Source organism: Cyrtonyx montezumae, unplaced genomic scaffold (genome assembly GCF_038088225.1).
Source record: "Cyrtonyx montezumae isolate F1298 unplaced genomic scaffold, pur_monq_1.0 scaffold_7, whole genome shotgun sequence".
NCBI lineage: Eukaryota > Metazoa > Chordata > Aves > Galliformes > Odontophoridae > Cyrtonyx > Cyrtonyx montezumae.
The window spans coordinates 32,476,764-32,490,036 of NW_027072078.1; the positions used below are offsets into that span (position 1 = coordinate 32,476,764).

The window sequence follows — 13,273 nt, forward strand, 5'->3', positions numbered from 1 at the left end:
TTCCAAGGCAGACAGAAGTTATGTCTGGCACTGTAAACAGTACGATGGAGCACAGTTCCTTCAGAAATATCATCTAATTTTGGCTCATCTACAATTTATTACAGGACAGCTACAGCAAGAGAAATTCTTCTCCTAAATAAATTTAAAGATCCTTTCCTCCCCCATCCAAAAAATAATAGTAATAATAATTAAAGAAAAAAAGAAAACTTTTTCATTACAACTTCCCCAGCAATTTATCTTTCTTTCCTGCATAATTTTAGCATCTCTAGCACTATTTCTCCAAATGCATTTGGCATATAAATTTTTTAGCTGCTATGTTTTTAATAAAATTGATTAGCAGGAAATTTCTGCATATGCACAGTTTAAAATAATTCTGTTCCTCGGGGTTTAAACACAGAGATGTCACTACGTATGATAACTGTTTCATGTTTAGTGAGTTACAACTATTCTGTCACAAGTATGAAATGTATTTTGCTCACGAAAGCCAGCGGCGCTGTCAAACCAGCAGCACTGCAGAAGAGTAGGAAAAAAATGCCTGCAAACTAACTGCTACTAGATAATGGTCCCCATTTATCATCCTTAAATTCCATCTTTAATTAAAAATGGGATATATTTTTACATAAATAAAAATTGCATATATTCTAAAATTATCCCTCTCTTTTTTTTTAATTCATCCACATGTAATATACACAGCATTACGAGGTCAAAATTTCATCACATAATACTCCATGAAAAAAATTCCCATATTCCAGGAGTACCAATTAGCTGCAACAAAGATAGCTCAAATTCACAATTTTTTGGTGGTTTTTTTTTTTTTTTAAACTTCTTGATAGATTAAACATTCTAACTTGCTATATTGGGTAAAATTGGTAAAACATTTAAGGCCCAGGCTGGATATGCCTTTCCTTCTAGCAATTATTAGAAATATTATTAATAATAGGTATGAATTCATACCGTGATTTCTACCAAAAAAAGAAAAGAAAGTATGTACTTGTTTCTGATATTCTGCCCATGGCTGTTTCCTCCATTCTTCCTACAAGTTGCTATTACACAGAAGTACAAGCAGCAAGTAAAATGGAAACAACAAGAGTTAGAACGAAAAATGATGAACAAGTCGGCAAGGTTAGAAACATAAACAATAAAAAATTAAGTGCTCTGAAATGGAAAACATTCTTTAAAGTGATGGTGTCCACTGGACCATCAGAGTATATGTGCAGGAAGGAAAGACTCGGACAAAGGACAGAGGCAGGAAAGGGAAAACAGCATTCAGGAGAAGAAGGTGTTCCACATACATCTTCATTAGAGAACAAAGAGGAAAAAGGCTTTTTGGTTGCTTGTTTTTGTCAAAGATATTCAAATGATATACTTAGTTTCTCTATACACTTTTCAGAGGAATGATAAATTAACCATCATCCTAATCCAAAGCCTAACAAAGGCAGGTACTGTTCTCAAGATATTAGCACTTAGCAAGAGTATGAGGGAAGAGGAGAAGGAAACAAATTGCTCCAACTACAGTTTGAGGGAGTCACAAGGCTCTTATTAAATGTAATGCAGCCCAAGGCACCACAAGTTAGCACATAATCAAACTAGGTATACATTTTAAGTTTAGGGAAGAAACAGCACAACCCACAAAGTCAAGAACTTTATGGGTCAGTTTAGCATTTCAGTTTGCATCAGAAGAGGGTTTATGAAGGGACACCAACAAGCATCCTCATTCCCTGCACCTCAGCTCCCACCTGAGCGGTCCACAGCACCACAAACTGGTTTCTTTTTAGATGAAACTAAACCAAGAGATGCTCCTGGAGAGCATTCAATGCACTCAGGTCACCTCTAGTGGACACGCAGTGTATAGGAAGCTGTCCACATCTGGTGAGACAGACAGCTCCCTGAAGGACCGCTGGGCCTACAGCCTCACAGTGCCCTGCGGCCTCCCCACAACTCCATCAAACTGCAATACTTGTCAACATACTGCCTGCCTATGTAGTCACATGAGTGTTACGATTCCAGATCTGGCTGTAATCACAGAGGAAACAAAGAGACTGGAGCAAACAGCCATCAGCGTGTTTCCAGAGTGACCTACCTAGCTCTTCCCCAGTGCGACCCATCACCACAAAAAACACCCTGTGACAAACAGTGAGATAAGCAACCATTTGAACAAACACTGAAACTGTATCATCTGCATTACACTTAGAAACCTCCTCTTCTGAAAGGTTTATTAGAAACCTCCTCTTCTGAAGGGCTTATCCCTGCCATCGAGAGCAGAGGATCCCTGTTGTACAAGAGGATGTCCAGACGCTTCGCTACCACGCGCATGGCTGCCCTGCAGATCAGGCCATAAGCCACCTCCCTCCAACAGCCCTCCTGTTGAGGACTCTTCTTCTTGTTCAGTACACATTAACCCTGCTGACTAATTCTTGCTCTGCTCCAGACCGGCAACTGTACCATCCCTGGTAACCTGAACGGTGGCATTGAGAACCATGGCATTGTGTGTGTGTGGGTCAGGCTAACACTTGCAGAAAGAGAAGATCAGTGGCAATGCAGACCTTCTCCCAGACTGTCTCCCTATGAACAGTTTCTGCTACATAAAGTTTCTTTTTTATTATAAATACTTCCCAAAATTCAGCCAAGCTCTAAGTAGCCAGTAAGAGAGGTCGTTATTTGTAACACTAGAATATAAAGCTATAAATCCACGTCTCGTGTAAAACAAGTATTTGATAAAATTTGTACTTGTTTCTAAGGTAGAAAAAAAAAGAAAAGGAAACAAAATAGAGATTAGAAAAGAAGCAGAGCAGAAAAGAAAAAAAAAAATCAACATTTTTCTCTTCATTCTATTTCATTCCCTTTGAAAGATCGAATTAGTGGTACAGACCAGAATGACAATGAATGGTAGAAAGCATCATATTCCTTATTATATAGTACTGTATATATTTGTTATTTGAAAATAGAAATGTAATCTATAAGTAATCTAGAAATAAAATATATACACAGCAACCATTTAAAAGGACAGATAAAATGCTCATTAAAACCCTAAGTGCAGAAATACTGAATCATAATGCACAATTTCATTACATTTTACTGCTAGCAATGTAAATATCAATTCTCCAGGTGATTCATAAAATTCATTTTAGAAAGAAAAATAAGGATTTCCCCAGGCACTCGAGAACATAAAGGAAAAACACATGCTACAGTTTGAAAAACCAGACTGTTCTTTCATTGTCTCATCAGAATATTTTTCTGGAATTTCAGCAAATCTTTTACACATCAAACGGACAACTGCCATCTCGCATTAGTACTGTCTATAGATCACGCACCGATCGCAACTAGCTTCCTTCCCACTCCCGCACCTCTCCTTGCATTGTGTTAATCATTCTGATCTTATTTATGCCAAATTTGAGATCATATACACTCCCACCGACTTCAAAGGAAGAGGGATTGATTTAAATTCCTCTAAAAAACTCTTTTAACTCTCCCAAATTGTGGACGTTGCCTAAGAATAGGACTGGAGCAGGGAAAAAAAAATTGCACAGTGGGCAAATTAAATAACTTTTTGGAGAGAAGTGTGCATGGGGGGGTTACACACACACAAAAAAACACGTAAAGAAAACCTGTCACTTTTAAAATGAATAGCTACCATCTGCCAGGATTTTATCTGAGGCAAAGTTGATTAATGCAAAGTGAATGTTTAAGATCATATTGCTGTCTCCCTGAATAAATTTCAGGTAGTTTGCCTACTGAATTATTTGTTCTGTTTCTCAAAAGGTGTCTTTGGTTTTGTTGTTGCTCACGTTGGATTCTTCCCCCCGGTTTTTACGCAGCCAGATTTAAGAATAAAAGTATTCACTCTTACAGCGTGGCAGAACTGCTGCTGGCCGCCCTGCGCAGCGACAGCGAGGTAATTAATCTGAGAACAAAGGAGACTGCACCTCCTTCACTGACTCGAGGAAAACTTTGGGGCAGCCTCACTGTGACACTGCACAGCGAATTTTAGCCGTCTAATTCCGAGCACAGACAAAACACAGCGCCGGTGCTATTCGCAAAGAGACTTCATGCTTAAGCTTTCCTTAAGCCTTTCGCTGAGGCATTAACCCTAATTTACACAATTACAAAAAACAACCAAATAAAAAAATTAAAAAGATAACCTCTTAATTTTTGTTCTTTTGCTCCAAACACAGCGATTTCCTTTTGTCAATTTAACGAGGCACAGATCCACATCAGCTCTGACAAAAAAATCGTCCTCAAACAGGAGATTTTTGCGCCCTCCTAAAGAAGTTTAACTTGAGACGCAACATCCAAAGTTTTCCGAACAGATCTGGGTGGCACGAAGCCAGAGCAGACAAAGCCCACTTTTACACGTACGTTCCCACGTTACGTACTCCCAGCATCAGATGGCTTCCGAGCTCTCCTCAGCAGAAAGGAATTCACACCCTTTATTCGGGCTGGGACAACCTCCATTATCTGGGGCTAGAGAAGCAGAGGGTATCATCTGCGATACGCCGCAGAACTTCATGCCGTTCCATATGGACATATATGCTCTTTGCTTACACTCCAAGCTGGCTGGACAGGAGCCAGCTTTGGTCAGAAGTCACCAAGTTGTTTTAGCTCAGTACACGGTGCCTGTGTCTTGTATCTCGGTAGGGCTTATTAGTTGAGGCTCAACACCGCGCCAGTACGGCCATATGGCCTTCTGGTGCAAAGCGAGCTCACTACCAGCTAGTTCAAAGCGTGGGCAGAAGGAATGTGTATGTGTTTGCACAGGCCTGTGTTAACTAACCTTTGTGAACTCGATTGATTTGTTGGGTTTTTAAAAAATAATTTTTAAAAAAGGAAGTTTAGTACTAATGAAATGAAAGAAGCCGTGACCCTTTCTGCAGCTAGGGAGGGTAACGAAGAGCTCGAGACGAGGCAGTGTCTCCTACACTCGTCTGTCAGGACAATTTGCCCTTACAATGAAGGAGGCCCAGGGTTCCTGGTTTGGTATCTCTACGGCAAGGCAAGCACGTTGTGATTGGTACCCATCCATAAAGTTACAGAACAGAGACACTTACAGCCATATTGTTTTTTAATCACACATGGTACCCTGTCTTAGGGGATACTGGCTGTTTCAATTAACCACTAACTCATTTATTTGTCCCTTTGTACAAAAGATGACTCTCCAACCCATACTCCAGAGGTACACTCTATATAACTGGCAACACACATACACTGTAACTCACTCTGACCACATCAGCTCACACCAGTACACAGAGCTCTGTCCCATCTTCAAATACAACAGAATTGAGCAAGAACGTCAAAATACACATCAATAATCAATTATACAAGTCAAGTTTTATCTAAATATGAAAGCAAACACCTAAAATAAGCAAAAAAAAGAATCGAATAATTGTTTAAAAAACACTGTGTAGTTGTATTTTACTTAAATAACATGCTTCTCATTAACACTACTGATTTATTTATTATTATTTAGGACCAAAAGCTGGGAAGATCTATAACGCAGGGAAACTATTCCTCTTCCCATGCAGATCATATAAAGATGCCAGTATTTGACACAAAGACATACGGACATAAGACAGAAGTGTTCCTAGCACAAACGGGCATCTATGTGTTCAGCCTTCAATGAAATGCCTGAAATTTGCCTGCCTTATCTCCAGACTTCTTCCCCAGGACACACTACATACAGGTATTCTTCTGAAAAGAAGGCACCCAGCAAGCAGCAAGTTTTTGGTGGGATCACTCAAACACTGAATTAATCATTGGGATAAAGATTCATGGGATCACCACTTTTAAGAGAACGTTTTCGATGGCGCCAGACCATTAGCTAGCAAAAAATGTCACTCTAATAACGTATGTACTTTTCCTTATAGAGCTGAATGAAAGACTGAGATCTGAACAACCCTTAATCTTGATAGCCTTAAAATGTTATTTGAAGAAACAAAGCAAAATAAAAGAACGCAACACGCATGTATACGTTATAAACTCTTGGAAGATGACGTATACAGCTCAGCACCACACTCCTCGGATTCCTTCTCAGGAGCTCTACTAATTGAAACAACGATTTATTTACTTTTGCTCTTCTGAAAAATGTAAAAAGCATAGAGTTTGTCTTTAAAATATAGTTGTCAAATATCAGTGGTATATATATACTAACATTTACCCGAGGGGTATTTCAGGGCAAGAGTTTGTTACAAATAAAATCTTTATTCATATGAACAGCTACCTGGGGGGCAGTACTGAATGTAACACATAATATTTATATATGTAGGTTTTTTTGCAAATCATCTAGCAGTGCTATTAAAGCAAAGTGGAAGCTACACTGCACTTCAGCCTTTTGGCTTTGCAGATCTAAATCGTGTACTGCTAGCTTGCATCTGAACTATGTTTTCTGTAGAGAACAGCCTCAACTGAAAAACGTGTTTTTCTTCCAATGTGCTGTGTTGATTGCTATGTTATTTTCAGTTTTTAAGTTACTTCATGGTAGTGAAATACCAAATCACCGAAAAAGAAAAGCAACTAATCAATTCCGCAGGAAATGATTTAACAATATTCTCAAATTCGAGAACTGCCCTTGAATCGAGGAAAAACACCTGAAAGAAATTTTTTACTTTTTTTGGTTTCAGACTTTCTGATAAGCCCCTGTGTGCCATGGAAAACTATTTCAGACAAGATGCCACCTGGACATTTATGAGTTTCAGCTATGTGAAGCACGTTGGGAGACAAAGCAGGCAGTGCAGCGGCCTCATGACCAAGGAGGTCACAGCTCCTGGCTGAACCTCCTCCATTTAGGGAATGGAGATGACAGCAACACTATTGACTGATGCCAAAGTTCTGAAATCAAAAAATGACAGAAGAAAAGACAAAACCATCTTGCTCACACCACAGGGAAGTGCTATAAAATGAGGGATGAGCTGAAGAAGACTCCTCCCTTTCTGATCAGGGTCAGAAGGATGCTCTGCAAAGCTGTGGTTGTCCCAAATAAGGGAAAAACACCTGAGTTACTGCACGACAATTCAGAGATGCTTCTGGCAATGTGGCTTCCAAGCCTTGCTCCAGGGAGTACATGTCTGTTCTCTGATAAGCAAGTTCATCACAAACTCACTGGTCATTGCAGAATATCTCAATCGAACACCTATTGCTCTTCAGCTCATGTTCTGCTTCAAAATCAGGTTTTAAGGCTGAATAGTATGCTGAACCTCACTTGGAAACCAACACACCTGCCTCCTTCCCCTACTGCCTTATACAAATAGTACTATCTACCTTTTAAAAGGAAGACATACAGCCATCTGCTGCATACACACACACAGCAATATCATCAGACTTGTCAGCATCAGCACTATTTCTCACACGGCGCCCTGAAATTAAGTACAGTTGGAAAAACAAAACTTCAGTAACGCTGCACAGTTACCAGCAGCTTGCACTTCAGATATTTCTGACCTTTCTGTATTATTAAATGCACAAACAGAAACAAGCTATTTATGAAACGTCATATTTTACAAACATCACTTGGAAATTTTTTGTTCTACAAATAACGTCGATACTGTAAATAATGTAGATTTGATATTTCCCACTACCTCACAAGAAGGCTTAAATATTTAAACGTGCAATTCAAAACATACACTCCTGCCAGTTGGATAATTTCATCTTCACAAGCAGCTACTGCCTGGGAAGCAGATCTTAAATGGTTACCAGTAAGCTAGATATAAAAGAATCAATGTTAATTTTAATCAATGATTTTTCTAGTAGGAGAGAGCAGTCAGCCTCATTAGGCTGATGCATTTATACTTTCAATTTAAAAAGGACTTGAAACATTCAATTACAAAACAAACATTAAAAATGTGCAAGGAAAGTCACAGAAGCTGCTTCTAATCCGTTTTCCTCTCACCAGTCATATCAGCCTAAAACCTGCACATGTGGATAAGGTACATACCCATGTTAAACACTGCATCTTTGTGAACTTTGACAATTTGATTCTGTCTGATCAAATACTTAACAGCAACAGCACAGAAAAAGCTTTCCTCTCCTTAAGATGCTCCATTGGTTACATCAGATTTATTTGTTGTCAGTAAAGGTTATATTTGCACATAAGTCTATGACAGATTGCAAGTTTATTAACTTCAAGTGAGTTTTCAAGCTGCTGGGTTGGGGTTTTTTCTTTTTTTTTTTTGGTGTCTTTTTTCTTTTTCTTTCTTTTTTTTTTTTTTTTCCTCCCATCATTTCCCTCCCTTTCCCAAGATGTGGGTTACTTGACAAATTGGAGTTAAGTTATCTTGGGTCAATGTAACCGTAAGTTAAACTAATGAAGTGTATGTCTATGAGTGATGTCTGATTAGTTTAATACAGTTAGTGCTGGACAGCTTGGGCTGCTGACCTTGAAGGAACAGAGATAACATTGCGATGCGTTGGAGGATGTGGTTGTGATACAAGACAAATTTACATAACAGTTTGTCATATATACTCCTCCAAAACAAAATTGTTGCAAAAGGGAAGCAATAAGAAACCAACACTAAATCCCTCGCACAAGACAAATGGGAAGAATAATTAGAATATTTGGCTTGGAATGGCAGCTTATTTTCATGCAAGCTGGAATAGAAAAGGTGTACATTTATACAGCAATCCAAGCCAGATTAAACACTGTGTTGGGCAACACTGTTCAAATGCAGCATTTGAACTCCTACAGCACAAGATCTACTCCTGAAAGAGCTGTATTCCTTCCCCTGTTCATTACATCTACTTGCTCCAGTCTGGAGCTAAATACACCAAACCCAGCTCTAAAGAGTAAGCAGTTGGCACATCACACGGGCACACCTGGGGTCCTGCTGAAGTTCACCCTGTGGCAGAAAAAGCACATGCCTGTGATGTAACATCCCTGGGCACAAGCTGTCCCTCTCCATGAAGGCACAGAGTGAGCCAGGTACTCATTCACTAACCATGAGTTGCATCACTGCCTGGCAATCACCTCACCACATCTCTGCTGATCACGCAAGGTCAAGCAAAATTGCTGCTTCTAAAGACAGACAGGTTCTGGAGTGACTGATTCTCACCATGTGATAACTATCTGTTGGCTTACATAGTCTGCTTTTACCAGGCCAGGTTCTAGAGGACAGACGTTCGCTTTCTATATGAATACATAAATGACATCCATAGGTGCTGGCTCACTGCAGAACCAGACAGTTGTTAAGATAAAACTGAACCCTAAGCCCTCTAGGTCAGCCTGAGTAGTACAGTGATAAACCAGACTTGCTAACAGGTAACTGGGAGGGTAAGTGAAGAAGCTTGCAGTGATCACATCTGTGCAATCTTTCACGTGTGAAAAAGTAAACAAGTGGGTATCTACTTACACATGCATTCTTAGAGACCTCCAAGGACCAGCGACGTAAGTCAAAGTACTTTAAGAGATTCTAAAACATCGTAGTAATTTCTTGTATTTATACCCAAAGAAGTCATTGTAATGTGATCAACTTCCTAAGGCCCACTGCTAGCCTCTATTTGCCTGTGAATATTATGCACATTTGCGTACACAGAACTGAAAGTGCAGCTCAAAGAGACTTTGGTGAAGCTCCCTCTGTAATTTGAGCATATCCAGCTCTGGGTTACCTGTAATTAGCACTTGCTGGCACCGTTTGCATGAAATAAAGAGCAGCAGTCCGTGCTTTCCAATGCCACTTCTTGGCAGGGAGCGTACAGAGGACACATTCCTCTTTCAGCTCTTCTTGAAGAAGATCCATCAGCTGTTTGTGGGAACCGCCATAAAAAGCTTCAATGAGAAGAACGCTCATTTTCCTGCTGCTCCAGCTCTGTCTCTGCAACCTGAAAAGGACAACAGAGAAATAATTTACCTTAGAAATTCCCAGTGTTTGGGTTGATTGTTTGTTTAATTAAAAGGTGCTGGAAAAAGCAAAAACTTTTACAAGGTCTCACAGCATCACTGTTCTTCACCTGAAGCAAATCTCCTCATATTAAGTTAACAGATTTACTTCTGAAAATGCTACTTAATAATTACCGTGACCAAATTACAGTGACAAAAGCATCACACCCATCTGCATCAACTCTTACAACGCATAATCTGACATTTTAAAGGAACTAAAATGTGCAGGACTTACAAATACTACATTTTTTGCTTCACTTTCAATCACATATTTAAAGGTAGCTTCACTTCACGGAGTTGTAAATGCATCGTTCCTCAACAGGTTATGGGTACGCTCTTAAAATGCCTTTATTTGTTTTTGTATTTCTTTATTTCTTTCACTGGAAATAGACAAAACTGAAGAACAAAACAAATGCATTTCTGCCGTTATTAGCAGCCACTACAGCTATCTGGGCTCGGGGGAATGCCTGAGAGCAACCCAAGGACAGGCAGCCCGAGCACCTCAGGACTCTCTCATCCTTGGAGCAGTGCACCCTGAGCCCGGAGGAGGTGCAAACCATGCTGTGTTCTTCAGTGCTCCAACGTGGCTGGAAGAGAACAGCTCTGCAGGCTTAAGGAAGCTGTCACATGCAGCCACAGGGCTGCTGACAAACAGGAAGCGTTGCCCAAAGTGAAGGGAAAGATGACTGTTGCTCAGGTTTCATGAGTCACAGGCTTGGGGTACCAAAAAGCTGCTTTGCAGATGTCTTGACCAACACCACCAAATAAAAACCAAATCCATTCACTATTCACTACATTTGTCTAACCAATTCCTCCTCACCAGGGAGGACCCTGGTGTTCCCTCTGTGCTTGGGCTCAGATTGCTTGTTGATGCTGCCTACTGCAGGACCCCATGTCCACTGCGTGCCCTGTTATTTTTATCCATATCAGGTTAGGAAAGACCAATCTCTGAGAGCAGGAAGTATTCTATTGTCAGATTTTAGAAAAGAAATGGAAAAAAATTTACAGTGCATTGGAGTCACCAAAAGATCAAGTAGTCAGCAACTGAAACCCAAATGCTGAAGAAAAGCAATCAGAGAACAAAATATAAGAGGCCTCTAGATCGCTTTGAGTCATTGGCCCATCACTGTGTAACAGAGATGTCAAACTCCTGGGTCACTACAGATCAATTAGTAAGAAGGAAAGCATTCATACTGTGCTCTTTCCTGTCACAATCCAGCCTGGATTCAGGTTATAATCTGTTCTGTTACTCAATTTCCCACCCTGTTTCAAGTAAATTATTTCTTTAACAAGCATATTTCTTTCAAAAGAAAAAAAAACACAAAACACAAACAAACCAAAAACTGTCTTCTGGAAGCAGCGAAATCTTTCTCCTTTGGAGTTTGCTACTTTGCAGGTAGCAAGGCAGATTCTGATCTCTTTCCCACTGACCTAATTTCAGCATCACACTTTTGAAATCACTGGCGTTTTCTGAATTCACAATGATGCAACTGAAATCATAATCCGTACTCCAAAGCCCTTTTGGAACCTGCAGGGTAATAACTGCGAGAAAAACACAAGCTGTGTTGGAATACGCGCTATTCACCTACAGAAAACGATTGGTAATTAATCATGCTACGCTCGTCATCAAACGTCGCTGAAACTTTAACTCAAAGGATTACGGGGAAGCGTTCTGCAGATTCAAAAAGGGGGCACCGAGAAGTCTGAAAATGTCACTGAGTGAGAATGAGTTGCAGTGAATTTGCCAATCAGTGGTATCGGTAATAATTTGTTCATAAAATATCTGATCGAGTTACACTCCCCCAGACTGGTTCTGAAACCAGGTTTAGCTGAATCAACAACGTGCTCTCAATTCTATTTCGCAGCAGTTTTCACCTCTCTGGGACAGGAAAAGACGTGTTCAGCTCTCAGGTTTCCTTCTTTCTTACAGATCCTAACATTCAGGTGACTCTGCGCTCACCCTTCTACCATCAATGAAAGGTAATCAAAACACACTTTGCAAACGTTACACAACAGTTTGCCATACAACAAATTCCTTTTTGCTGTTTGCACCGAGAAATTCAGTTCAGGCCCGGATACACATAGGGAGTACAGAGATAGCTCTGGCTACATGAGTCAGAGTGGCACCTGGAGGTCCCACACCAGCAGCACACACAAGTGAAAAACAGTGATGATATATTACATATAACTAATAATTCCTGGCATTTAAAAAGTCACACAGGAGGTAGGATGCAGACATTTACCTCATATTTCACCCGCACGACTTCCAGTTTTGTTCACATACAAAAATAACATCTATTATTTTTGCTTTACTTCCCCTGACCTAGCCAAGTTAAGGTAAATATCTCCAATATACTCCTCAGAGGTCTCGAAAAGACGCAGATGATAAATGGCCTGAGAACATTCACCCTATCTGATGGAATGTGATCCTCAATTAAATATAAATCACTCCAGGTATTCTTTTACCCATTTCAAAGAAAACAACAAATATTAGAAAAACATATCTGCTTCCCCTTTCCCATTACAGGGCTTCCTCTGCTCCAAGCCAGCAGCTCAGCCTCGGCCCCAGGAGCGTGGCACCGCCGTGGCCAAAAAATGCCTCTCTGTAAGCACCTCTCTGTAAGTACAGGTCGAAGCTCGGTATTTGGGGCAGATGTTGGGAAAAACTGGCTGGAATGGGAACATCCCGCTCATGGTCACAATGCCAGAAGTCATGTGGTGGAAGCACTGCAGGTCCCTAAATGGGCTGCTGCTGTTTGAACCAACAGTTTTCAATTAAAAAAAAAAATCTATCCTGTAAAAAGCAATAAATATTTACTTTAATAGTACAGAAGAATTAACTGTTCAAGCAGTCGGAAAAACAAAATCGGTTTGTCTGAAACTCTAGGTAAACACCAACTGCAGTACTTCTGTTAAGCAGCCTAGGTAGTGAAAGCTCGTCATTTTCCATGATTTATTAAGGAACATACTTCTGCTCTGTCTGAGAGACAGAAGTGTGGTTTCACAAACATCAGCACAGCTCGCATCAGGAAGCCATAACGAGCTCCGCTCATTGACGTATTCAGACAACATAAATTACAGCTCGTGTTTAAGTATCTGTCCAACCAAATAGTTGAGCAACAATCCAAAACCAAGGGAATAACTGTTAATATATTCCATAGGTAGAGAGCTGCTATTAGTTACAGGAAATAAGGTATATGGTTTCAGTAATGGTTGTTTCAACGGTCACAGTCCCACACAGACGAGAAATTTCTTCCACCGCCGTATCCAGAACACACTCAGCTGACAACAGAACCCGTCAGGTATGCCCAGTGTACGCAAACACACTCACAGCCTTTGATGATTTCAGATAGGCACACTGCCATACCTATTACAAGCAAAAAACTTTCAGTGTTCCACATTCCGGTAACACGG

At 40.2% G+C, this 13,273-nt stretch overlaps 1 protein-coding gene across 6 annotated transcripts in view; it reads right to left on the minus strand.

Moving 5' to 3' along the window:
- Window positions 1–13,273, minus strand: part of GTDC1 (glycosyltransferase like domain containing 1) — a 158,119-nt gene that overhangs the window by 100,851 nt on the left and 43,995 nt on the right. For 5 of the 6 annotated variants that reach the window (XM_065751009.1, XM_065751004.1, XM_065751005.1 and 2 more), the window contains one exon: window positions 9,589–9,801. In XM_065751009.1, coding sequence (XP_065607081.1) covers window positions 9,589–9,770 — 182 coding nt within the window. In that variant the 5' untranslated portion in view covers window positions 9,771–9,801. Of the gene's footprint in view, window positions 1–9,588; window positions 9,802–13,273 lie in introns of those variants that run through there. The other variant, XM_065751008.1, reaches the window with a different exon arrangement.